Genomic DNA, 27,955 nt, shown 5'->3' on the forward strand with positions numbered 1-27,955 from the left:
TTTTCTCTTAGCCCCAGTTTAATTAAAAATTAAGCCACAATAAAATATGGATAACTCATAAATAGTTAATATTAAACTACTGGCTACTGAGAAATCAGCTGCTAAAAAGTATTTCTTTATGTTACTAAGGTCACACCATGCAAAGACCAGTATTGCTGGTACTCCTTGAAGGAATTATGTCCCTGGTAACTGAATTCTGTGAATTGTCACTTTTTTCCTCATTGTATTAGGATCATTAGGAATTGAAGTTGTCATGTTCACGCTGCTTTAAAAAAAATTCCATTATACTTTTGAGTATGGTTTAATTCTTTATTCCTAAGGCAGTCAAAACTTCCCTCTCAGAAGTGAAACATTTTTCTCGTGTTGTGTGTTCCCATTTGGGCTAACCTAACATTTCTTTAGCTGATACTCTCCCAAGATAGTTGCCAAATTACTACCAATAGTCCTTCCATACCTGCTTTGGTGCCTTCTTTTGATAACCAAATAAACCACAGACTACTATGTCTAATTTTTACATATTCAAAGTGTCTTTGTCTTGCTGGTATTAAATGTTTGGGATTTATAGCATGAAGCCAATGCGGATTTCTGGTCCATGGAACGATGGTTTGACCGCAGCCCACCCCTCTTTGGGAAGGAATGTCTTTATGTTGGGTGGAGTGAAGGGCGTTGGGGGTAATGTACCACTTTAGCTGTATGTGCATGTGTTCTCTGCTGCAGGCTTGTCCATGCGATCGTGCCTGGAGCACTCTGGTTTCCAGGTGACAGACACGATTCACGGTATAGTATGAGACCTCTGAAGTTGGAGCATTCTCTACAGCTTTAATTTCTTTCTTTTAGTTCTTGGATTCAAGAATTGCTTTTAAAAAAGAAAGTTGTAATGCTTGTTAAGTAGCACCAGCTACAGTTTGTGCTGTGCTTAAAGAGGTACAGTGATTAAGATTTCAGAATGTTGTGTAATAAATATATCACTTTTTTTTTTGTCCAAAGCAAATCAGATTCCTTTCTTCTGTTTCCTCAGTAGAAAATGACAAAATTTAGGAATTTTAGAAGTTTATGGGCCTCAACGTGATAACTTAATTGAAGTAATCAAGTTCTTCCTTCATACCACTTCCAGCATTAAGGAAACACCATATATATTTTGATATTTTGGTCAGAATTAGAAACAAACCTTCTTCTTTGTCCTTACCAGTCAGTGTGCTTTCATACACTGGGTACCTGAGACCTTAGGGAGCTCTGCAGTGCTGATCTGATGTAGTGAAGCACACTTCCTGTAAAGGTGTTGCTTACAAGTCAACCCTTGGGATACTTAGAGGGAAGGTATTTTATTTAGTCTTGGAAGTCTGGGGAGCATTGGATCAGCAGGTTGCCCTGGATCAGACATACATTTTGAGAACTTCCTGAAATGGGCCTCTTTTATTTTTTTTTTTTGGAAATGGAATCTCGCTCTGTTGCCCAGGCTGGAGTGCAGTGGCGCGATCTCAGCTCACGGCAACCTCCACCTCTTCAGTTCACGCCATTCTCCTACCTGAGCCTCCTGCGTAGCTGGGACTACAGATGCCCACCACCACGCCCAGCTAATTTTTTGTATTTTTAGTAGAGACAGGGTTTTACCGTGTTAGCCAGAATGGTCTTGATCTCCTGACCTCGCAATCCACCCGCCTCGGCCTCCCAAAGTGCTGGGATTACAGGCATGAGCCACCCGCTTCTGGCCGAAATGGGCCTTTTAAAAACCTGGGTTTCCACTCACCTGTCTTTCTATTGGCTTATGTTGCTTAAAATGTTTTAGAAGTTCTAGTTTCCTAGGGATGTTCATCAAGTCATCCAATTTTGAAATTATTAGTGTCCAAAAAGATCAAGTTTGTTTTAGATTGGTCCTTGGGATAATTGAAGACACTCTAGAGACTACCATAAAATGTTAGAAATCACTTATCTGTTTAAATTCTTGTAATTCATATGTGCTCTTTAGATAATAACATAAGCTATACTTTAAATCATTGCATGAGATCTCACATTTTAATGTGTTCTGTAAAATGTTTTCAGAAAGTGCTATAAGTTGCCGGGCGTGGTGGCTCATGCCTGTAATCCCAGCACTTCGGGAGGCTGAGGCGAGCAGATCACCTGAGGTCAGGAGTTCAAGAAAGTGCTGTAAGAAGCCATAAAAGCAATAAATACAGGATGATTTCATTTTTTTCATAGAAATCAGGAAGAAATAAGGTTAGGGTCCATGATAACTCTGAGAGGAAAACATATTGCAAAGAAACCAAATGTTAATTGAAAGAGTTGCATAACTCTTTCAATTCTGTAGAATTGAACACATTCTATAGAGTCATGGTTCTCAGGCTTTTTCCTGCCCCACCTCTCCTGAGATGGAACATAGCTGCATCGTCAACAGGGACTCGGCAGGCCAGGGATTATAACAGATGCCACCCCTGTATTAAAAATCATTTCTCTCCTAGAGGGTTGAGTGTGGTGAGATGACCAGGGTGGGTATTAAGGGTCTCTGAAGCCACGGGCTACCCAGTAAAGAAGCATGCCACTCCAAGACCAAATGGGCATCACAGCTACTGAATTGAATCCGAATGATGTACCACATGCTCCTGTTCTCAGGGTGAATACGATGGCCTGGGAGTTGTTCAGTACTCAGCTCAGGAAGGTAATACCAGATTAGTAGAAAGATGGATTATTTTCCCAGACCAAAATTTAGATATCCTAGAAATTAAGTCTAGGATTTTTTTTTTTTTTTGAGTAGGAATTTTTTTTTTTTTTTTTTTTTGAGACAGCCTCACTCTGTCGCCCAAGCTGGAGTGCAATGGCATGGTCTTAGCTTGCTGCAACCTCTGCCTCTCAGGTTCAAGCGATTCTTGTGCCTCAGTCCCCTGAGTAGCTGGGATTAGAGGCATGCGCCACCACACCTGACTAATTTTTGTATTCTACGTAGAAACAAAGTTTCACCATGTTGGTCAGGCTGGTCTCAAATTCCCAACCTCAGGTGATCCTCCCACCTTGGCCTCCCAAAGTGCTGGGATTACAGGCATGAGCCACCGCGCCCAGAAAGGATTATTCTTACTTATTTGTTTATAGGTCTCAAAACATTTTTAAAAGGTCACAATCAATTTACTGTTTTATGTAAAGCCTTTAAAAGAGACAGTAAGGTGAATGATCCATTTAGTTATTTTTTGGTGAGGAAGGAGTGGTAGGAAGAAGAGAATGTTATCCATGTTTCTTAGTTTTCTTTTTTTGTATGTATTTTTCTTTTTTTCTATTAAAAAATGGATGGCACAAATTTTTTTCTACAAAAAACCTGTACTCTCATTTGTATATCATTTTAGTTCAGCAGCCACCATTATATTTAACAGTACCTGTTTCTATTCTGTATTATGATTTTTTTGTGCGTGTGTGAGATGAAGTCTCACTCTATTGCCCAGGCTGGAGTGCAGTGGGGCGATCTTGGCTCACTGCAATCTCCGCCTTCCAGGTTCAAGCCATTCTCCCGCCTCAGCCTTCCAAATAGCTGAGATTACAGGCGCCTGCCACCAGGCCTGGCTAATTTTTTTGTATTTTTAGTAGAGAAGAGATTTCACCATGTTGGCCAGGATAGTTTTGAACTCGTGACCTCAAATGATCTGCTCCCCCCTCAGCCTCCCAAAGTGCTAAGATTACAGACGTGAGCCACTGTGCCTGGCTCATATTATATTATCCATAATCAATAATGATTTGGTTTCTTAAATAGCATTTCCAATTTATTTTGCTGTTGATGACATGGTGTTCTTTGTAGCTGATTCATCACTTTTTAAAATCTGTCTCACAAGCAGCTCATGTAGGTAGTGGACCTTTAAAGACACTTTGAAGATAAATGTTTCAGATGTTAAAGATGTTTTAAATGACATTTAAATGATAGCTCTATGTGACTTAACGACACTTTCTTTATGCCACTTTCACCAATTCTTACTATGCACAGACTCTAGAGAAAACTGAGGTGCTGGTTTGTTTCATCTCCCAGTGGGGCTTTATTCATTTAGTCATAAACCTACTTCCCTCAGTATTAGAGAAGTCTTTCATTAAGTACTGGCCAAGTAAGTTTATTCTGTCTGATGGCTTAAATAGGTTAAAAGAAATACACCTGCTGTATTGTGGAACATTAGGTAACTTAAAGTAGGTTTTTGAATCCTAAAATCATATAACACAAAATACGATAAAGGGATGTCTCTTCCTTCTTGGTCCTGGAGTTGTCTTACTACTTACTGACTTTTTACAATTTTATTTTATGAGACGGAGTCTCGCTTTGTCGCCAGGCTGGAGTACAGTGGTGTGATCTTGGCTCACTGCAACCTCAGCCTCCTGGGTTTAAGCGATTCTCCTGCCTCAGCTTCCCGAGTAGCTGAGACTACAGGCGCACATCACCACACCCAGCTAATTTTTGTATTTTTAGTAGAGAGGGGGTTTCACCATATTGGCAAGCATGGTCTCTATCTCTTGACCTCGTGATCTGCCCGCCTCGGCCTCCCAAACTGTTGGGATTACAGGCATGAGCCACCGTGCCTGGCCCATTTTATTTTTAAAGCATGAAGTAGAACATTTTGAAAACCCATGCTCTATAATATGAACATTTACTGCTTTTCATAGTCTCATTTAAAATACAAAGTCTAAATAGCCGGGCGTGGTGGCGCACACCTGTAATCCCAACTACTCAGGAGGCTGAGGTGGGAGAATCACTTGAACCCAGGAGGTAGAGGTTGCAATGAGCTGAGATCGCACCACTGCACTCTAGCCTAGGTGACAGAATGAGACGCTGTATCAAAAACAAAAAACAAAACAAAACCCAAAGCCTTAAAATGCAATTTTGTTAGAAAAGTAAACATTTGAAACCTTGCACCAAATGTATTTATTATAAAAATAATACAAGCTTTTAAGCACTTTTTAAAGTATAGAAGTATTTAAAGTAAAAATGAAGGTCCTCTATTTTTTCATTTTACTCCCTAGCTAATATAATTTAGACTTTCAGGAATTTCGTTTTTAAATTTAAAAGTTCTTGGCCAATCAAAAAATCTTTTTCAGGCTGGTCATGGCAGCTCATGCCTGTAATCTCAGCCCTTTGGGAGACTGTGGCAGGAGGATCACTTGAACTCAGGAGTTCAAGAGCAGCCTGGGTAACACAGTGAGATCCCACCTCTACAAGAAAAAAAAAAAGGCCAGGTATGGTGACACATGCCTGTGGTCCTGCTACTTAGGAGGCTAAGACAGGAGGATTGCTCGACCTGGGGAAGTCGAGACTGCAGTGAGCCCTATTCCTGCCACTGCACTCCAGCCTGAGAGACAGAGCGAGACCCAGTCTCCAAATTTTTCTTTAAAGTTTCACCTCTTAAAAGCTAGCTTTAAAATAGTAATTACGCCTCCTTTATTAATGCCGTCACTGTAGCCTCTTTTATTTCCTACATCACAGGCTAATGAATATATGACTCTAACTTAAGATTCTCTTGAAAACTAAGCCCAAAATAGGAAGGAAAGAAAGGTGGGAGGAAGCCAGTGGCAATATATTTTTTATTATTATGTGCCTTTTAAGTGTAGAATTCAGTGGTTTTCAGTATATTTATGGAGTTGGGTGTCTTAGGCATAATTGAGACATTCTGATTTCTTAGGTCTTGAAATTTCAATGTTTATTTTCTAAAAGTTTTTATTATGGGGAATTTCAGATATACCCTAAAGTAGAAGAGTATAATGAACCCTAGTGTCCATTCTTCATCTTCCCCTCACCAGCCAATCTTCTTCCATCTTTTCCCTCATTTACTCCCCCAGGGTTATTTTGAAGCAAATTCCAGGTGTTATATTATTCTGTAAATGTTTCAGTCTGTATCTATACAAGATGATTTTTTAAAAATGACCACAGTAATGTTCACATTAAAAAAATTTAATAATTAATATTAAATAACCAGTGTTCAAATTTCTAATAAATGTAAAAAGCTTAGTTTTGTTTTATAACTTATAGAAGATAATTTTTATTAACTTGTTAGAGAAAAGTTTGATGTCATACTAAATATACAATGTATTTTAATATCTGCTTCAAATGAATTTATGTCACTGAAGTAAAATCCCACAGATGATTATATATATACTTATATATATACATATAGATATATATATATTTTTTGGAGTCAGAGTTTTGCTCTTGTCACCTAGGCTGGAGTGCAGTGGCATGATCTCAGCTCACTGCAACGTCTTCCTCCGGGGTTCAAGTGATTCTCCTGCCTCAGCCTCCTGAGTAACTGGGATTACAGGCACGTGCCACTATGCCTGGCTAATTTTTTTGTATTTTTAGTAGAGTTGGAGTTTCACCATGTTGGTCAGGCTGATCTCAAGCTCCTGACCTGAGATGATCCACCTGCCTCAGCCTCCCAAAGTGCTGGGGTTACAGGCGTGGGCCACCGCGCCCGGCCCCAAAATGTATTTAACTTCCTGTCTTCCTGGACGAAAAAGTTCTTCTCTTACCTTTCCATGAATATCCACTTGGTTTGAGATTTCCTGGTCTTACACTTCTTATTTACAGGACTTAGGGAGACTGAACATTCTGTACTGAGGAAACAGAACAGAGGGCTGGATATTGCAGAAGTCCATCTTGCCTTCATAATGGTGCTCTTTTGGTATAAGTAATGAATTCATCTGGAGGTGGACTGAGGGGGAGTGGGCAGGGGAGATTATCATGGAATTTACTACCACTTATAGTGCCAATATGTTTAAAGAAAGGCAAGGCCTTGGGGACTCAGCCAATTTTTAACTTTGGATGAAGTAACTTGCTTTTGAGAGCACCATTAGATAAGGGAAAGGGACTTCTGATGGCTAAATAACCCATTAACTGTATCTCCCTAAGAAGATACAGTTAGAGTAACAACAGCATAGGAATAACCATAGTCATTTAGAATTGTGTACAGGTCAAATCCCGTTACAACGATTTCAGAAGAGTATCAAACTTTCTTATTTGTCTTAAAGCTCATACTGCAAAGTATTAATATGTAATATATCATAGAACTTTTTTATTCTTAAGTTTCTTTGGGGAAAAAAGCACAAGGACTTCTGAAGGGGCATTTCTAATTAACCCCACGGCTAGCTTCCTTGTTACCAAGATCCTGGATGGGAATTTGCTGTTGCTGGTTGGCTGCATGGCACCAGGCAGCTCCTTGGGCTCACTTGCCTCGTGCTGTACCGCTCTGGAGCGTTCATTTATTCATGCAGCCTAAAAAGTGTAGTGGGCATCAAGATTTGCTTGGTGCTCTGGGAGAAGACTAACATCAAGAAAAGATGCAGTCCCTATTCATTAGGAATTTACAGACTGCTTGGAAGGGGCGACCACCAAAGCAGAGTCTAAGGTAACAGTGCAGTCACGAGAGTATTTGGAATTAGGGTGAAGTGAAGCTTTCCAGTGCTTACCACATCGCACATCAAATCATCTGCAAAGATCTGAAAGCATTTTTGTAGTATTTTGATTTTTATAACCTTCATTGTAACGGGATTTAACGTGTAACATCTTTTCATTAGAGAACTGCAGATTACACAAATGAAAATATCATAAATCCCCATTTGTACTTTCTGTACTTTGTACCAAGTATACTTAACTGTATGCTAAATATAGTATTGAATATGTATCAGTGCAAATATTAAGAGTCTTTTGCAAATAGATTTATGAACATGGGTACTTCTTTTGTTTACTTTTGTATTGAGTAAGATAGAACATGTACTGTTTATACAAAACATGCATTAAAATGTCTGGAATGTTATTTCAGTGTGTGATGGATGAGTGGTTGCTTTAAATCACTAGGTTTTTGATTGGTGCTAGAGTAGCTGGTGTTGCTTAACGTGGCATTTTTTTTCCTGTCCACACTTTCCACCCTTGGTACAGGTATTTTTGATAAAGCTGTGGAATGGAAAGGTATGTTTTTCATGGGATGTTCAAGAATCTGTTACATTAAATTTTTTTAAAGAGGTTTCCTTTATGGGATTCCTTTTGGGTCTGGCTTAAGCAGACTTAGTTTAATTGTAACAAGTAACATTTTTAGAGGCAGTGTTTGAGTATAAAAGTTTGTCATGACACAAATTTCTGACTTGACTTTTCCCCATTCCCTTATTAAAGATAGTACGAAGGATTTTAAAGCATTTGGGGTGGGGGGTTGCTCTTAAAATGTATGATCTGTGCCATGAAGAATGTAGCCCAAGGGTTGTTTATGGTAGTTAATGATCTAGTGTGTTGTTATTGCTAGAATCCTGGTTACCATAAATTTGCAATTTCATTGAGGAAAGTGATGTAAAAGTATTTCTTAATATATTAATATGTGAAATAATTTTAGAGACTTTATTAAATTCACACAGTCCTCTTTATGGTGGAGGAACAGTTCAGCTTGAGCTGGTGACCGACTGAACTAGAGGGGTTACTCCGGGAAAGTGGCGAGTCGGCAGGGCATGTCTGCACAGATTTTGTGCCAGGTTTCCTGCCTGCACAGCACTTTCTTCTCTGTCCGAGTTCTGTGCTGACCACAGCTGTCCACAGGCATGTTTACACTCCCTGTTCTTGCAGGTTGACTTGAGAGAACCACGTAGCTAAATTGGTGAGAGACTCAGCCTGACCGCTTGTCTTTAGAAGGCCTGATTGGAAGAGTGCACTCTATTGACTTTCCTCTAACAATGAAATTGTGAAAGGTACATGGGGCGGCTGTGAGACGTGCAGCTATCGGGTCTCACCGGCACATCCCTTTTCTCGTAAAGCAATGAAGCACTTTCTAAGGCGTTGGTACTAGTGCTGGAGGCTGCTGGTGCATTAGATGCTGCCCGTCACATCGGTGGGCTGAGAAATCTTCCTTAAAGACCTGTGATGTTTTGTAAACCCTGACTGTTCTGGTGGTTGCAAAGTTAGTGTTTGTTCAGTGTTCCCCATCTCACTGGAAGTGTTTCCTTTTTCTCATTCATAGAGATCCTGTAATAAAGAGGGATCCGAACAAGCTCAGAAAGAAAATGAATTTCACGTAAGTAATTGAGTCTTTCTGCATCTGTTTGAGATGTGAACTGGTGTTAGCCACCCTTTGCTACTCCAGGGCTTGGCAGTGTCTCTTATCTACCCTTGGAAAATCCTGATCTATCTTTCTGCCAGGAGGGGCTCTTGGTATATTTATTGGAAGCCACCTTGCAGAGACTGAGTGAGCAGTGGGTATTCCTCTTTCCTCCTGAGAGTGTAGACTGTGGAAGTTTGGTGTCTTTATGGCAATCGAAACAGCAATGGGATGCTGGCAGATGGCAGCAGGGGAGCATTCGTGTGTGGTACCCAATGTGGAGGCCTTGGCTGCCGCTGCTGTGATGCCTTTCTCACCCCCTCTTGGTCGTACCCACGGCCCAGTGGTTTTGGTGACCACCCTTTACAGGCCACCGCGCCCGGCCTGTAAAATTTTTATAATCAATATAAAAATAGCCAAGAAATAGGCTGAGTGTGGTGGCTCACGCCTGTAATCCCAGCATTTTGGGAGGCTGAGGCAGGTGGATCATGAGGTCAGGAGTTCAAGACCAGCCTGGCCAACAAGGTGAAACCCCGTCTCTACTAAAAACAGAAAAATTAGCTGGGCATGATGGTGGGCACCTGTAATTCCAGCTACTTGGAAGGCTGAGGCAGGAGAATTGCTTGAACCTGGGAGGCGGAGGTTGCAGTAAACCCAGATTGTGCCACTGCACTCCAGCCTGGGTGACAGAGCAAGACACTGTCCCCCCAATGCAAAAAAAAAAAAAAAAATCAAGAAATAGACATTAAAACAATTGAGCTAAAAAAGGAATGAAAGTGATGATATTTTTTCCACATGTTTCAGCAGCTTGTTTTGCATGTGTCCTGCTCTGGGGGCCCTGCTAGAAGATCTAGAACTTGTGCTCTCTGGAGTGACAGTGACTGGGAAGTCCTTGGGTGGGAAGTGATTGACATTCTGTTGTCAACCATTCCAGGCCCTTTGTACAGAGACCTTTGGACATCCTGGTAGCTGAAAATGTTGGATCACAAGGACCTCCGTGATGCTAAATCCAAAGTACTTTTCAGTTCTCATTTTATTTTGACTTCTCAGTAGCATTTGACATGACCCCCCGCCCTTTTGAAATGTTTCCTTTCCTGAGGGTAGCCATGACACAGAGACACAGTACAGATCTGGCTGTCTACATGCTGGGGTGCCCCATGGTTTGACCATAGGCCCTCTTCTATGTTGTCCTCTCTCCCTCAGTCACCTGATCTGTAGGCCAAAGGGCCACTGCATTTTTCCTCCAGCCCTGACCTCGACTTGGAACTAATGCCATTGGCTAGCAGTCTCTCCTCGGATATCTCACACGCCCCTCAAACTCGCCATGTCCTACACTGCATGCTTGGGCTCTTCACATCCCCCCACAGCACAATCAAAATCTAGTCCTTTCTGGTGATCTCTTTTTCTTGGTTGCTCAGCCAGTTAGTTCCCAGGCCAGAAAGCAGGGCGTTACCTCCGCGATCCTGCTGTCACTTACCCTGGCATCCTAACCATGATGTTGATATTGCCTTTGAATTGCACCTTACATCTGCCTTCTTCTCTTGTATCCCACAAACTATTCCCTTTATCGTTGCCATAGTCATCTTTTTGAATTGCCGACCCGCTCGTGTCCACCCCTTGCTTAAGATCCTTCCACGTTCGCTCTGCACCTCTGGCCAGGTTAAGGGGGCCTTTGCCTCCCATGTCCTCAGTAGTCTGACCCCTGCTGATCTTTCCAGCCTCAGCTCACAACCTGCTTTCCCCGCCCTTCATTCCCTCCAGCCAGGTTGTCCTAAACCCTGTGGTTTTTTCCCTGCCCTGGGCCTTTGCAGATGCCTTTTCTGTTGGCTGGCTCCAGGCCTTCACCTGTTTCCCACCCCCTAGCTCTTCTCATAATGAGGATCGGCTGGGGCTTCTTGCACAGGGCCCCTCCTGGCTTTCCAGACAAGGTTGGGGCTTTCATTTCATGCTCTCACAACACCAGGGACTTCTTTGCATTTTTTTTTTCTTTCTTTCTTGAGATAGGGTTTCACTTTGTCATTCAGGCTAGAGTGCAGTGGTGCAACTGCAGCTCAGTGAAGCCTTCTCCTAGGCTCAAACGATCCTCCTGCCTAGCTTCCCGAGTAGCTGGGACTACAGGTGCATGCCCCCACGCTTGGCTAATTTTTTGTATTTCTCCTAGAGATGGGGTTTTGCCATATTGCCCAGGCTGGTCTTGACCTCCTGAGCTCAAGAAATCTGCCTGCCTCCTTTGGCCTCCCAAAGTGCTGAGATTACAGGTTTGAGCCACCGCGCCCAGCCCTTTGCACTCACTTTCTTTCTCTCTTTTCTTTTTTTGAGACAGAGTTTTGCTCTGTTGCCCAGGCTGGAGTGTAGTGGTGCCATCTTGGCTCACTGTAACCTCCACCTCCAAGGTGGTGAGGCATGATTCTTGTGCCTCGGCCTTCTGAGTAGCTGGGGACTACAGGCATGTGCCACCACACCCAGCTAATTTTTGTATTTTTAGTAGAGACGGGGTTTCGCCATGTTGGCCAGGCTGGTCTCAAACCCGTCACCTCCAGTGATCTGCCCACCTCAGCCTCCCAAAGTGTTGGTATTACAGGCATGAGCCACTGCCCCTGGGCCCTTTGCACTTTCTATGGCTGTAAATTTTCAGTATTATATGATTTTTGCTCACACGAGACGCTGAACTCAAAACAGGCTTTTGCTGCTTCCTGCTGTCCCACTGCAACTACAGCAGCGGGTACAGAGCAGGACGCAGTGAAGAATTGCTGAAGGCTGGTGGCGGCTGCTGCCAGTGGACGTCTCAGACGTTCTACCCTTGCCTACTGGTACACACTGTTGTCCATTCCTCTCATCAGGTTCAGATGCCTTTACCTCAGGGGACCCTTCAGTTGTAGCAGCACCACTTCTCCCTCCTCAGGGCCTCCCGAGAAACGGCAGAGATTTGGGTCAAAGGGTAGGCAGGTGGTTGTCAGAGTGGAGGAGTTGGTTTTGTCTTCTTACTTGAGCCCTTTTGAGTTGCCGGTTTTGGTCTGCAGACCCTGCTCTTCTGAACATTTGCTCCACTAAATGGTCTTCTCCAAGCCTCACTGTCTCAGGAGACTCCCTGCCCTACAGCCTTCTCCAGAGGAGGCGGTTTCCTCAGTCACTTCCCAAGTACCTCAGGGCCACTAGTGGGGTTGGTGCCTTCTTGCTCCTTCCTCATTCCTGCCTGCCATGTCTCCTGTGTTGAAAACCCAGTTTTGTGAGGCTCACACCCGTGGCTCTAGCCCTTGACTCCTCCTGACGGCTCTCATCCCTTGGTGAAGATTTCAGTCCATGGCTCAGCCTCTGAGTTTGTTTTGGTTCCTGCTGTCATTCTCTGGGCTCTGTATCTTGACCTCCTCATCCACTAACAACCTTTTCCTCTCATTCCTCTTCCATCATCCACTCACGGATGTGCTCCAGACCTAATTGCCAGAAATTGTGCCCTCTCTGACATGAAGAGAAAAAGGAAGGCCTGAAACAGACCTCTTGGCTGTGGAAGGCAAACCTGGAGAAACTCAGTAGGCTGCCCAGCAGTGGTGAGCACCCACCCAAGGCTTGGCCCCATAACTGTAAGATGAAGCTGGTCCTGCCAATGATGACATGCCAGTTTCAACAACCCGTCTGCTGACCTGCCAGTACACTTTGGCACCCCCGTAGCCATGGCTCTGTGACCACCACTGAGACCTCTGGTCCAGACACGGCTGACTCCTGGCTTTCCTTCAGTCCTCCGTCCCACGTTCACCTTGCCCGGCTGAAGAGCTACACTCTGCCATCATGAGCCTTGCCTTCCACACATTCTCACTCACTCTCTCCACTGGCCTTCTGCTGGACTCATCTCACAAAACCCCACCCCTGCCAAACCCGGCCACCCACTTGCCTTCTCTGTGCTGCACCCAAGCAGCTGAACATTGTTAGAGGAAAAATCCATCATTGGCAGGACCAGCTTCATCTTACAGTTATGGGGCCAAGCCTCGGGTGGGCGCTCACCACTGCTGGGCAGCCTCTGAGTTTCTCCAGGTTTGCCTTCCAGAGCTGAGAGGTCTGTTTCAGGCCTTCCTTTTTCTTTTCAAACCTCCCTGTTCCTGCCCTGAACAGGCAGTATCACCTCACTCCCCAGCTGCTGCTTCTCTCCTGTCTTTGCCTGTAAGCCCTCTGCATTTGTACCCGTGTCTTCCACTGACTGTGAAGGGCTGTCCTTCCCTGGGCTGCATGTGTTGAACTCTCCACTTGTCTGCTTTTGGGCCTGACTTCTTGACCTGTCCCTTCACCCCTTGTGCCTTCCTCTCCCCTTTTTCATTGGCTGTTTCTTCTCAACCGCTCTGCCATCCAGGTGAGTCCCAGTCACCCCACAGAATCATGAGAAATAATAAAGTGGTCACTTGCCTCGTGCTTTTCTTGGCCCCACCCTGTCCCTGCTTCCTTTCCCACAAGATTTCTGGAGGTGGTATCTCCTGTCTCTGCTTTCTTACTTCCCCGTCTCCTTTTTCGGAAGACAAGTTTGAAAGCATGGGAAAGTATAGTAAGCACCTTTATTCTCACTGTGCAGAATTAGTCATTTATTTTGTCATATTGCTTGATTTCAGTCTTTTTTATATGAACTTATTTTTAACTTCTTATTTCATATCAATTTTAGACTTACAGAAAAAAATTTCAAGAATACTACAGAGAGGCCGGGCATAGTGGCTCACGCCATAATGCCAGCAGTTTGGGAGGCCGAGGCAGGTTCATCACAAGGTCAGGAGATCGAGACCATCCTGGCTAACACGGTGAAACCCCGTCTCTACTAAAAATACAAAAAAAAGTAGCTGGGCGTGGTGGTGGGCACCTGTAGTCCCAACTACTTGGGAGGCTGAGGCAGGAGAATGGCGTGAACCCAGGAGGCAGAGCTTGCAGTGAGCCGAGATCGTGCCACTGCACTCCAGCCTGGGTGACAGTGCGAGACTCTGACTCAAAAAAGAAAAAAAAATAGTACAGAGATTTCCCATGCACCGCTCACTCAGCTTCCCTAATGTGAACATCTCACATAACCACAGTGCAATGGTCAAAACCAGGACATTAACTTTGATGCAATAATAATAACTAAACGCCTGTAATCCCAGCACTTTGGGAGGCCAAGGTGGGCTGATCACTTGAGGTCAGGAGTTTGAGACCAGCTTGGCCAACAGGGTGAAACCCTGTTTTTACTAAAAATACAAAAATAAGCTGGGCTTGGTAGCGAATGCCTATAGTCCCAGCTACTTGGGAGGCTGAGGCAGGAGAATAGCATGAACCTGGGAGGCGGAGGCTGCAGTGAGCTGAGATCTCGCCACTGCACTCCAGCCTGGGCAACTGGCGACAGAGTGAAACTCCATTGCCAAAAATAATAATAATAATAACTATAATAACAACTAAACTATGAACTGAATTGAATTTCAGAAGTTTTCTGTGCATATTTTCTTTTGTTCTGTCTCAAGATTGAGTTAGATCTCAACATTGCATTGGCTATTTCTCTTTAGTCTTTTTCAGCCTGTAACAATTCTTTTGTTATTTTTAATGTTTATACCTGTGAAGAGTAGTGATCCGTTATTTTGGAAATGTCTCCTCAATTTCAGGTTGTCTAGTGTTTTCTCCCAATTGAGGTTATGAGTTTTTGGCTGAAATACCACAGAAATGCTGTTATGTCTTCTCAAGAGGTTCATAACATCAATACTCTTCTTCCTGGGTTTTAAATAAAGGAAACTTCATAGATAAAGTCGGTTTAAACCTCTTGTTCCATTCTCAACCACTTCTCTCTCCTGCTTCTGCTCATTCTTCACATGCTCCAATCTGACACCTATCCCCCCATCACTCTGAAACTGTTCTTGTTTTTGTCACCAACAGGTTCCATATTGCCAAATCTAATGGCCACTTAGCAGCATTATTAGGGAATGCCACTCTCCTTCCTGGCAGTGGTGCCTGCCTCACCTCATCTTCCGGCCTGGGCCCTCTTCTTGCTGCCTGAACTTAAACCAGTTTTTCAAGTTGTGGCTTGTGAACCTCTAGTGGGGCATGAAATGTTAGCATGTTGATTGCTTTTTCAAATGAAATAGAGTGGACAATATTAATAAGCATTGCCCAGTTGTGAGAGGGAGTATTGCTGTGGATAATGTTTGTTTTGGGAGTGTATGCGAGGGTGCCCTGTAGAAAGCTTTCTTTTCTTTTTTTTGAGATTGAGTCTCGCTCTGTTGCCCAGGCTGGAGGGCAGTGGTGTGATTTTGCTCACTGCAAGCTCCACCACCTTGGTTCACACCATTCTCCTGCTCAGCCTCCCGAGTAGCTGGGACTATAGGTGCCCGCCACCACGCTCGACTCATTTTTTGTATTTTTAGTAGAGAGGGGGTTTCATTGTGTTAGCCAGGATGGTCTCCATCTCCTGACCTCGTGATCCACCTGCCTTGGCCTCCCAAAGTGCTGGGATTACAGGCGTGAGCCACCGCATCCGGCCAGAAAGCTTTCTTACTATTTAGACAGTCACAGTAAGAAAGGGCATTTTAAGGCCTGTGCTGGTTCCTCTTCTGTCCCCAGGGGATCGAACCCCAGTTTGTGAGCTGTAAACATCATCAACGTGTTGAGGACTTGTGAATTGGTATCTTTGGCCCAGTCCTTTCTGTGAGCCCCAGTCCACCCAGCAATTCATGCTGTTCTCTTCCTTTTCCTCAATTGCCCTGTTCCAGTGAGACAGGCCTCTCAGTTCCTTGAAGGCGTCACACTTGTTCCTCCCTCATGGCCCTGTGCTCCTGTGGGGCTGCTGTGGCTTCTCACACCTCAGATCTCAGGTCAGTTCAGTGTGGCCTCCTTAGAAATACCCACTCCACCACACCAGTCACCCTTGTTTCCCTCATGACAGTGAGCCCCATCCATAGCTGTGTGTACTTGCTTACTGTCCATTTCTCTCTCTCTCTCTCTCTCTCTATCCCTCCCTCCCTCATGTAAGCCCCGTTGTGGGCAGGGGCCTTATGTGTCTTGTTCTTCGTTGGTTACCTGGCGCTTAGCACAGTGCCAGGACAGAGTAGACATGTAAGTGTGTTTTGGGCCAGTGTATTAATGAGTATTTCTGAAGCCCAAGTAAATTGTTCCAAGTTGAGATATGTGAAAAAATAGGACCAGTTCTCCCTCCACTGTCACTAGCTGTGGCTAAACCAGTGCATGGTGCAGGAGAGAACCCAGCCATGTCTGTCCAACCCCACTTTTTACCATGCTCACTTTCAGGAGCAATCAGGAGGTGCCTGGAGACTTAGTGATGACAAGAAGACCATCAGCAGTTGGTGCACTTATTCTAGGATTCTCTGCCATCCTTAACCTGTTGTGTGTTTTTTTTTTTTTTTGCTTGTGCCTTGGTGTTCTCTTTCTTTTTTTTCTTTTTTTTTTTTTTTTGAGACAGTCTTGCTCTGTCGCCCAGGCTGGAGTACAGTGGTGTGATCTTGGCTCACTGCAACCTCTGCCTCCCAGGTTCAAGCGATTCTCCTGCCTCAGCCTCTTGAGTAGCTGGGATTATAGGCGCCCGCCACCATGCCCAGCTAATTTTTGTACTTTTTTTGGTAGAGATAGGGTTTCACCATGTTGGCCAGGCTGATCTCAAACTTCTGACCTCAGGTGATCTGTCCGCCTCGGCCTCCCGAAGTGCTGGGATTACAGGCGTGAGCCATGGTGCCCAGCTTCATTTTCTTCCTCTCTAAATCCTTCTCTCCATGCACCATCTCCCCCTTTCTCCCACTGTGAATAAATATTGAACTGCAGTATTACATAAGAATAAGGGTGTTTTTGTTTACAATGTTTAGGACAGTGCTAAAGAGAATTGGAAAGTTCTTACATTTCTTTCCCTCTTCTCTATGTCCTTTCTGGGTTGACTCAGCTCTGGAGAGGATTCTGGCTAGTGCTGGTGACATGTGTTGACAATGCCACACGTAAATAAAGTCACCTCCAAGAATCCTTCCCAGTGGACGTGATGTGCAAAATGCTGAACTTCTGAGTCCAGCACCCCCTTGTCCTGCTATGCCCAGCCCCTGGTTACTTTTGTGTTTTACACAGCATGAGGGTGGGGGTGGGGACCATAGTCTCCAGAGCACCAGGACCATGCTGCCCCCTGGGGAGCAGGGGAACACAATGTCTAAGCAGAGACTTAGAGGAGGCTTTGCAGACCTTGCTTAAATGCCCCAGAAAGTTTATGTGATGTTGGGCTTGGAGTAAGATGGGGACTGCACCTCTGGACAACTCTACCATAGGACTGAAAAGTGCTTGGAAACCTTTTGACAACTAAACAAGGATACTAGATCTTTGTTGTCGTTCTCTAAGGTTTTAAGAAATAAAACCGGCCGGGCTCGGTGGCTCAAGCCTGTAATCCCAGCACTTTGGGAGGCCGAGACGGGCGGATCATGAGGTCAGGAGATCGAGACCATCCTGGCTACACGGTGAAACCCCGTCTCTACTAAAAAAAATACAAGAAAATAGCCGGGCGAGGTGGCGGGCGCCTGTAGTCCCAGCTACTCGGGAGGCTGAGGCAGGAGAATGGCATAAATCCGGGAGGTGGAGCTTGTAGTGAGCTGAGATCCGGCCACTGCACTCCAGCCTGGGCGACAGAGCGAGACTCCGTCTCAAAAAAAAAAAAAAAAAAAAAAAAAAACAAAAAACCTGTCTGATATCAAATCCCACCCTAAAATTCATTAGCTTGATAGATTGATGTTGTCAGTCTATTGTCATATACACAAAACCACAAATTAGGAAGATTGAGCCTCACAAGATGACAGGTCATAATTGTGAGGATTATACAAATGATAGTTGTAGATGATAATTGTGGAGGATTACCGACAAATCCATTTGCTCCCACAAAATATAAAAGTGACCAAAATACTTTTTGCTTTAATGTGGTCTGGTATCCTTTGGAAGTGGCTTTTCTTTTTTGTTTTCTTCTTACTAACTCTAGTACTGTATCATTTCCTAATAAGTTTGTCCTCTTGGTTTCTCAGTTTTTGGTAACGTGAATGTGTTTAGAGAATGTTTCTCTGGGATCATTTTCCTCTACAGCACATTTCTTCACAGGGGGTGAATTAGAATCATCTGAAACGTTTTTCAAAACAGCTCTGCTGGTGCCTCTCTTTTAATACTTGGGGTAGGACCTAGGAATCTCTTTGCAAAAGTTCTTTTTTTTTTTTTTTTTAAAGAGACTTTGGTGGTGATGGGGCATCTCACTGTGTTGCCCAGATTGGTCTCTTAACTCCTGGCCTCAAGTGATCCTCCCACCTCAGCCTCCCAAAGTGTTGGGATTACAGGCGTGAGCCACCACCTAGCCTGTAAAAGCTCTTTAAGAGATTCAGGTGGACCTCTGGGTAAGAATGACTCCTTCGCTCCAACAGATAGAAACCCTTATGCTGTAATGTGCTGTTTAAGGGGGAAAGACCAAGGACTGAATTTGCTTTGAGATCAAAGCATGGATTTTGAAGGCAAAATGATGATAGATCCCACATTAATTATTAGGACAAAGATAGAACAGACAGCATCATAGAGATTTCAGCAAGACAAACATTCAGTAACAGGAAAAGGTCAGGTATGCCAGCTGAAGTCTGGGATGCTCCATGCTCGGCTGCTCTTTGGACTAGAAAGCCATAGACCCTGGACCTAAATCAGTAATTTTCAAGCTTGTTGGACCCATGAGCCCAATTTAGTAGGCAGAAGGTCCTTTGGATCCTTTGCTTTAACTAGGTGCACTCAACCAAAAGCAAATCAACCCTTACCAGAATGGATGGTGTTGTGGCCTTTGGTGAGATGCCAAGAGTGAGACTCCTATATAGGTTGCGAAATAAATAGAAGCAATAAAAGCACTGATGGATATTTTTCTATTTTTGGAACTAGTGACCTAACTTAAACTCACATTTTAAATCTTATCAATATAGCGTAGTGCTTGCAAGCATGAATCCTGCAAATGACAAGATGTGTGACTTTGGAACCTCTATTTCTTCATATTTAAAATGGGGATGGTGATAACAGTAGTGTCCACATGAAAGAATACTCGTGAGGACTAGATGAAACACTCCTGTGAGAGTGCCTCTGATTCCTGGCGCAGAGCAAACACTCAGTAAACACCTGACTTGTTGCCATCTGTTTTAGGGGGCCGAGGCCATGGTTCTGGAGAGCGTTATGTTTGCCATTCTCGCAGAGAGGTCACTTGGGCCAAAACTCTATGGCATCTTTCCCCAAGGCCGACTGGAACAGTTCATCCCGGTAAGATTTGTTCATAAAGGCTCAGTTGACATAAGCCACAGACAGAAGATGGCTTCTTTGTCTCATTGCTGCAAGAACCTGCAATGCTGGTTCTTGAACTGTTAACCTCACCTATGTCCTTAAACTGTATCAGAAATCATGGAAAGCAACATTTATTTTGTACTCATATCAGAACCTCTTTCTTTCCTGTAAAGGTATATTCATCCAAATTTGAAAAATATATGAAACTTACCATTTCATTGTCCCCTGAGGCTGTGTACCCTGAGACTTTGCCCTTTTTCACCTTGTTCCTCTCAACTTCTGGGGCCCTGCTTTATAGAATTTGCTGCTAGAACACGTTGGCCTTGACTGTACCCTGCTCAGTCTCTGGCTGTAGCCCTGTGAGGGGGCCATGCCTGTTCTTTCCCATCACCCTTCCTTGGTTTGTTTTGTGCATTCCCACTGAGTCTCCCTACCTCCCATCTTCCTGTCCCCATATGCTGGTCAAATTCTTAGATTTCAAGGCCTTGCTCCAAGACCTTGCAGTCTTATTTCTAAGCAGTCATGATTATTTTCCCTTTCTTATTGTCCCAAGGCAGTTTTAGTGTTGCTGTAACATTTACCAGTATACCATGTCTTAGAGTTACATGTACATATCTAAAGCATAGTTTCTGTCCCTCTACCCACCCACCCCAGACTCCATGCCCTGCACAATTCTTCATGCCCAGGGGTTCTCATGAACCCTAAGTGTTGAAGTATGGCTCTGAGCCCTGGCAGTACTTCTTTGGTTGGCAATGCTGGTCTTTGTCAGCCTGCACTCCCTTCCTAGATAGACCAGATATTCCCCATTTTAATTGAGCATAAGCTCCTTGAGGACTAGAGTCATAAGCCGCTAACTTTTCCTGCCCTGCTGCATGAGATGTCTTATCCATGAGAGGCCTGGGCATGTCCAGGGCTCTCCTGTACATCTTTGCAGATGGAGCCTAGCAGTAGGATGCCTGGCAGAGGGGTGCTCTGCTGTGTCTGGCTGGGGACCAGGGGCAGGGGTTTCTTTGTCTAATCCCACAGCCCAGAAACAGGGAGGCTAGTTGTGCTCTGTCTCCCCAGAAGAGATATCCTCTTCTAGTTGACAGTGGTGCTGTCCATCTGTGCTAGCGTTGTGCTAGTTGCCAGTGCTGAGGATGTGTTTAGATGAGTGGATGGTGCCTTCATTGCACCAGCTTTTACCTTTAGTTTGCTCCCTGGCACCTGGCTATGTTTTAGTAGAGACAGGGTTTCTCCATGTTGGCCAGGCTGGTCTTGAACTCCCGACCTCAGGTGATCCGCCCACCTTGGCCTCCCAAAGTGCTGGAATTACAGGCGTGAGCCACTGCACCTGGCCGAGATAATAAGTTTTTGAAAGAATTTTGGAAATAATAAAACCTCATATGGTTATAAGTGGCAATATAGGTGAATCTTACAAATACAATGTCGAATGATAAAACCAAACTGCAGGAGACTGTAAGTAGTATCATACCATTCTATAAAGCTTGATACATTTTAAAAATTGTTTAAGAATGTATGCACATGTAATAAAAGTTCTCTTTTTGGACAAGGTAAGGGAATTGTGTTAACACAATTCAGAATAATAAAAGTATCTTGGGGACAAAAAGGGCAGGCATGAGGACACATAGCTTATAGTATCTGTGGAATCGATTTTGTTCTAGTTCTTAAGTTCTATCTATGCTCTTGTATATATTGTTTATTACATATTTAATTTTTTTTTTGAGATGGGAGTCTCACTGTCTTGCCCAGGCTGGAGTGCAATGGCATGATCATAGCTCACTACAGCCTCGAACTCCTGGACTCAAGTGATCTTTCTGCCTTAGCCTTTCAGGTAGCTGGGAGTGCAGGTGCACACCAGCACACCCAACTTATTAAAAAAATTTTTTTGTAGAGATGGGTCTTGCTATGTTACCCAGGCTGGTCTTGAATTCCTGGCTTCAAGCTCTTTTCCTGCCTCAGCCTCCTAAGTCACCAGGATTACAGGTGTGAACCACTGCACCCAGCCGTAGTGAAACTTTTATTTATTTATTTATTTATTTATTTATTTATTTATGAGGCGGAGTCTCGCTCTGTCGCCCAGGCTGGAGTGCAGTGGCCGGATCTCGGCTCACTGCAAGCTCTGCCTCCCGGGTTTACACCATTCTCCTGCCTCAGCCTCCTGAGTAGCTGGGACTGCAGGCGCCCACCACCTCGCCCGGCTAGTTTTTTGTATTTTTTAGTAGAGACGGGGTTTCACCGTGTTGGCCAGGATGGTCTCGATCTCCTGACCTCGTGATCCACCCGTCTTGGCCTCCCAAAGTGCTGGGATTATAAGCTTGAGCCACCGTGCCCGTCCGAAAATTTTTTTAAAATTCTATTATATACTAGGTTTGAACCATATGATGCTGCTGGTGTTTAACTGTTTTTGACCAACAAGAATGGCAGTTTCATTTGATTCAACCTAATACCATATGTTATTTCTAGATTTGCTTTTTTTTTTTTTTAAGATAGGGTCTCACTCTGTTGCCCAGTATAGTGAAGTATAAGCAGCTTGATCTCAGTTCACTGCAGCCTCAACCTCCCAGGCTCAAGCAATCCTCTCACCTCAGCCTCCCGAGTAGCTGGGACTACAGGCATGTGCCACCATGTTTGACTAATTTTGTTTATTTTTTTGTAGAGATGGGGTCTCCCTGTGTTGCCCAGGCTGGTCTCAAATTCCTGGGCTCAAGCAATCCTCCCGCCTTGGCCTCCCAAAGTGCTGGGATTACAGGCATGAGCCACCACGCCTGGCTTAGGTTTACTCTTCACTGCTTGGGATCAGGTGATTTAGTTTCATGATTCCTGTAGCCATCTTTCAAAGGGCATGTGAGAATAGCGGGGCCACTAGGGATGGTAGGTAGTCTGTTTCTCTCTGTGCTGGGGAAGGAATTTGGAATACTGAGATTTGTTCATATCTGAGCATGTTAGCTTTAGATTTTCCTTGTTGCCAAATTAATGGCAGTTTTGAAAGCTGAGTGAGCTACCTTAATAAGTCCTGCGTGTCCTGCTGCTGGAAGTGGAGTCCCTGTTCTTATCGCAGCATGGTAATTTGTTGACAGTGCTGGGGTGACAGTGCTTTCTGGAGGGAGTTGAATAGAAGGTTGAGCCCAATGCTTACAGTGAGCTCTTAGCTCTCAGTAGCAGACGTCTGCCACTTGCTGAGCTGCACCCTGGGCTGGGTGCTGTCCCAGAGACCTCACCTGCATTCTCTCCTCCCGCTCTCCTGGCAACTCTGTGAGAGACTTCATGTCCTGATTCCCATTTGATAGAAATGGGAACACAATGAGGTAACTTGGATGACCATGTAGCTTTGAAATGAGAATTAAAGCCACGATTTCAACTGGGATTTCCCTAAGTTGGGAGTATTCACTCTTACCTCTGTGCTGTACTTCTTTGCATTTTCACAGAAACCTCTCTTTAGATTTCTGCAGGGTGGTAGGTCACACGAGGAAGCTCTAGAGGTTTCAGTTGATTGTGAGCTCCCATGGGCCTCCTGTAAAAGGGCAGCCAAACAAGCATGGCCTCAGGCTGATTTAGGGGAAGTGCAGGATGCAGAGGCCAGGAGGAAGTCCTCTAGACACTGTTTTTTTTGCCCAACTTTGCCCTGGACACCTTCTCTGTGCCAGGCCAGGTGCTGACACCACCACTGGGAGCAGCTGGAGACGGCCCCCCATCCCTGTGACACATCTCCTGGTTAGGACCTGTTCTGGACCCCGCATCTCACTTGCAACACATCAGAGTAGAATGTCCTAGCTGACGGAGGAGCTGGGAGCAGAGCTGTGTGATAAACTGCTGAAGACATGGACTTCAGCATTGGGTAGAGAATAGACATTTGCTGTGGTTTTAGAGACCAGAAGAATAGATGATAGTGTAGTTTCAGTTCAATAAAATTTAAGGAAGGAGTTCTCATAGTTAAAAGGGGTTCAGAATGAAATAGATACTTGGAGGTGGCTGGCTCCTCACTGTTGAAGTGCCATAGCAATTGCTGGGTCACTGTCTGTGGGGACACAGTGTCCATTCTTAAGGGAATTTGGGGCATTGGGTGAGACTTAAATGCACTACAAAAGCTGGCTTCTCATTCCTAAGACAGTGTGATCTCACTCTTTTTAGTTTACTTGGTAAAGGTCAGTTTTTAACTCCCTTTTCTATTTCAGAGCCGGCGGTTAGATACTGAAGAATTAAGTTTGCCAGATATTTCTGCAGAAATCGCTGAGAAAATGGCTACGTTTCATGGTATGAAAATGCCATTCAATAAGGAACCAAAATGGCTTTTTGGCACAATGGAAAAGTAAGTGGTGAAATCACTTGGTCCTAATGTAGTTTTACAGTGGTGGCTCCTAGAAGTACCAGAGTGAGCAACTAGGTCTTCCTAGTTCACTGAAGTGCAGAGTGTCAGCTGGTGATACTTGTCTCATAAGTAAGTCTTTCTTACATATAAAAGTCAATTCCTAAACCAAGAAAGAAGGCTTATACAAAAATGCTATTGAACGGGTGAAGGGGCAGAAAGTCACCTTCCTAGAATGCCACGAACCCCCAAGGCCGCTCCTCTCCCTCAGTCGTGGCAGCCAGAGGGGTCCCGCTGGCATTGGGACTGCGCTGGGATTGAATGTTTAACCAAAGCCCCAAGAACAACAAGCCTTGGTGTATTGACAGTGATTCTTTGTTCTGTTCTTTTTTTAAAAAAAAATTTAATAGATATCTAAATGAAGTTCTGAGAATTAAATTTACTGAGGAATCCAGAATTAAAAAGCTCCACAAATTGCTCAGTTACAATCTGCCATTGGAACTGGAAAACCTGAGGTGAGTTTTCCTTCTATTTCCTGACTTTAAATATTCTTAGTCACTAAAACTGTTGTCAGTAAACATTGATTGAGCTTGCCTTATGTCTGGCATTTTACATTGATTTTACAGGATGAATTTAAGCAGATAAGTTTTGTCATCTGGAATTATGGTTCTCTAGAGGACTAGAGATTATAGACTCTATGTACTAGAGGCCCACACGTGGCCAGTTTGTGAAAGTTCCATAGAGAAGGGAAATGTCGAAGGAGTGGCTTGATGGCCAGGGCAGTAGAGTGTCTAGCGGGGTGGATTTTCTCTGGTGGGGAGAAGGGAGTAAGGGCAGGCTGGGGAGTGTGAGAAAAATCCCTCTTCCTTACAGTTCAACCTTGGCTTTTGTGAGAAACAGAATCTTCCTGCTGATCTCTGAAGCAAGGCCATCCTTGTCCTCAGAGTGATGCTGCATGCAGGCCACTCACATCTGTACACTAACAAGTATTTACACCATTTTTTGTTTGTTTGTTTAATAAGACGGAGTCTCGCTTTGTTGCCAGGCTGGAGTGCAGTGGTGCGATCTCGGCTCACTGCAACCTCCCCCTCCCGGGTTCAAGTGATTCTCCTGCCTCAGCCTCCCAAGTAGCTGGGACTACAGGTACACGCCACCACACCCAGCTAATTTTTGTATTCTTAGTGGAGACGGGGTTTCACCATGTTGGTCAGAGTGGTCTTGATCTCTTGACCTCGTGATCTGCCCACCTCAGCCTCCCAAAGTGCTGGGATTACAGATGTGAGCCACCACACCCAGCCATAAGTATTTCCACCTTTAATTACTCAGGTATATGCCTCCTCTGCTAGGCTTGATGATCGCTGCCGAGGGAAAACAAGTAAACAAATAAAATAATGTCAAATTGTGATAAGTGCTGTGACAGAAGCATAGACCAAAGTAGGCCGTTAGTCTGCATAGGAGGACCTGCTTGGGTCACTGGTAAGAGACGGGCCGTCTAAGGGGGTGCTGTACAAGCTGAGACCAGCAGAGAAAGGGGCTCCAGGAGGAAGTGGCACATGCAGAGGGTCCTCCGGGGGAAGAGCTGAGTGCAGAGGGCCTGTGGGGGTTTCAGGCGGGAGCTGCTGTGGAGTTGTTGCTGTGGAGCTGTTGTGGAATTCTGACACAGTTGTCAGAATTCAGATCACAGATACTACTCCCAAACTGTGTGTTGCTTTGGAGCACGAATTTGGTGCTGGCCATGTGGAGAAGGCAAGACGGTGTGCAGCTGACTGAAAAGCTTGATAGGTAACAGTGAAACCTTTCTTTTCAGATCATTGCTTGAATCTACTCCATCTCCAGTTGTATTTTGTCATAATGACTGTCAAGAAGGTAAGAATTGCTATGTTCTGTTACAGATGAGGTTTGTGTGTATACTTAGAAAATTACTGGCAGTGTGTCTAAAAAATGCCAGGTAGCATCAAGAGTATATTAGGTATATTAAATTATGATACAACCAGACAGTGAGGTTTTGTATTACTTTTTTAGCATATAAGGCCAGGCACAGTGTCTCATGTCTGTAATCCCAGCACTTTGGGAGGCCAAGGTGGGAGGATTGCTTGAGCCCAAGAGTTCTAGACCAGCCTAGGCAGCATAGCAAGACCCCATCTCTACAAAAAATTAAAAAATTAGCCAGGCATAGTGATGTGCACCTGTAGTCCCAGCTACTTGGTAAGCTGAGGCCGGAGGATGGCTTGAGCCTGAGATTTCAAGGCTATACTATATATATAGTATATATATATATACACTATATATATATAATACATATATGTATATGTATTACATGGAAGAAATCCGAAAGAATATTCACTAAACTTGGGAATTGGGATACAGAACTTAAACTTTCTAAGTCACATGTTACTTTTTCAGTGTTTAACTCCTTATAGTAAACATATATGATTTTTTTTAACCTGAAAAAGCAATAAAAGAACAAGATCCACTGCCTACCCCATTCAGTCCTGGGCCCTTCCCTTCTGCATCACATAGCGTAGTGTTGCTTATTGCAACACGTGTAATCCTAACACCTTCTCTCCTAGTATCAGTGCACTGTGCTATTAATTACTTTGGGCTTCTCTGCTTTGAAAACATGACAGTGATATGTTCCTTACTGTAACAAAATTTCATCCCACGCAATTGCACATTGAATAGTCTCATCAGAGGCCCCCCACTATGCAGCTCCCACTGGTGCTACTGACATGGCCTTGCTCTGCCTTGACCTTGCCTCCCCCAGTCACAGTAGTTCAGGTCACACCTTGAGCCCTTCTTTGCCAGGCTCAGCAGTTTGCTTTTAATCCTGAAAACGATCTCTCATGAAGACCCGTCATCCATAAGCCATTCATTTGAGCCAAATTACCTTTTACTAATTAGCTGCTTGTAGCTGGCTAACTCAAGTCAAGGAGAGTATAGACATTACAGCTACAGCTTTGTGTATTATCCTTGCCCTTCTGGTGGTGAGGGGGTGATAAATGGCACAGACATCACTAGAGAGAGGGGACTGGAGGAGATCAGCTGCGTTGATGATGGCAAAGTGTAGGAGGGATCGAAGAGGTAACAGGTGTACGTTAATTTTGTTCTGCTACTTTGGGTGTCTGCCTCCAATTTGCCTTTTTTTTTTTTTTTTGAGACTATTACTGTGTCACCCAGCCTAGTGTGCAGTAGCGCAATCAAGGCTCCACGTAGCCTTAGCTTCTTGGGATTAAGTGATCCTTCTACCTTAGCCTCCCGAATAGTTGGGATCACAGGCACACACGACTACGCCTGGCTAATAATTCATGGAGATGGAGTCTCTCTGTGTTTCCCAGGCTGGTCTTAAACTCCTGGACTCTAGTGATCCTCCCACCTCCACCTCCCAAAGTGCTGTGATTACAAGTGTGAGCCAATCACGTTTTCTGGTCTCCAGTTTATGTTGTAATTGCTACCCTAAATGGAAAAAGTATGCTGAAGAACCTAGACACTATACCTCCACTAGAAATCCTGGGGAGAGAGAGCAGCTGAAAACCTAGCAAAGGTTGGCTCACTGGTGCCAGCCCCAGGATGTCGGAGATGCTGAACGTCATGTCTAGTGTGGGGATATCAGGAATGTAGGCCTGCAGAGCCAGGCTGATGGCCGACCAACTCCTGACCCAGAATCCAACAGTAAAGGAAATAGTGGTGTAGGAATGCTGCCTGTGGTCTCGTTGGGAAGGAAAAGCAGGCAAGAACAAAGCAGGGCATCCCATGTGGCAGCGGAGCTCTTCCTTGCCTTTCTTACTGGAGGGCACTCCCGCAGCTTCCCAGCTGGGGTGCTGCAGCCAGCTGGAGACAGCAAACCAAGTCCCAGGGCTGCTGAGGGTGGTATTTGGCTAGCCTGAGCTCCTGCATGCCACCATACAGAACATTTGGGAAGTACTCTTCTGACAGCAGAGCAAGAGACCAGGCTTTGTTCCATAGTGAGCCTGGGGGTCCGGTGGGGACTAGGGCTATGAGCAGGGGTTGTTATGGCCAGGTGGGTCAGGAGCCTCCGTGCACAGGGGTAGGCCTCCCGTGAGCACTTCTACGCTGTGTCTAGGCCCTGGTGATGTCCACAGACCAAAAGCCACATTCAGCTAGGATTCCCTAAGGGATCAGATCCATTCTCTCGGCTCTGCTGTTCAAGGACTTGAACCTTCTATTGTAAAACATAAGCCATGTTATCCAAACCTTTTGCAGGTAATATCTTGTTGCTGGAAGGCCAAGAGAATTCTGAAAAACAGAAACTGATGCTCATTGACTTCGAATACAGCAGTTACAATTACAGGTAATATGTTACAGTCCAGTGTTTCCATCTCAATATTGTTTTATCATT

The 27,955-nt window shown here is 44.6% G+C and overlaps 1 protein-coding gene across 6 annotated transcripts in view; it reads left to right on the forward strand.

Moving 5' to 3' along the window:
• The window catches only part of CHKA (choline kinase alpha), a 72,058-nt gene that overhangs the window by 31,529 nt on the left and 12,574 nt on the right, over window positions 1-27,955 (forward strand). For 3 of the 6 annotated variants that reach the window (XR_013403480.1, XR_013403479.1, XM_015113516.3), the window contains exons 3-8: window positions 8,952-9,005; window positions 19,158-19,271; window positions 23,468-23,601; window positions 24,009-24,113; window positions 25,406-25,464; window positions 27,820-27,907. Coding sequence is in view for 4 of the 6 variants with exons in the window: in XM_015113516.3 (XP_014969002.1) it covers window positions 8,952-9,005; window positions 19,158-19,271; window positions 23,468-23,601; window positions 24,009-24,113; window positions 25,406-25,464; window positions 27,820-27,907 (554 nt within the window). In the remaining 2 variants the exon portion in view is untranslated. Of the gene's footprint in view, window positions 1-7,888; window positions 7,919-8,951; window positions 9,006-19,157; window positions 19,272-23,467; window positions 23,602-24,008; window positions 24,114-25,405; window positions 25,465-27,819; window positions 27,908-27,955 lie in introns of all 6 variants that reach the window. The other 3 variants (XM_028833151.2, XM_015113517.3, XM_077961961.1) reach the window with 3 other exon arrangements.

Source organism: Macaca mulatta, chromosome 14 (genome assembly GCF_049350105.2).
Source record: "Macaca mulatta isolate MMU2019108-1 chromosome 14, T2T-MMU8v2.0, whole genome shotgun sequence".
NCBI lineage: Eukaryota > Metazoa > Chordata > Mammalia > Primates > Cercopithecidae > Macaca > Macaca mulatta.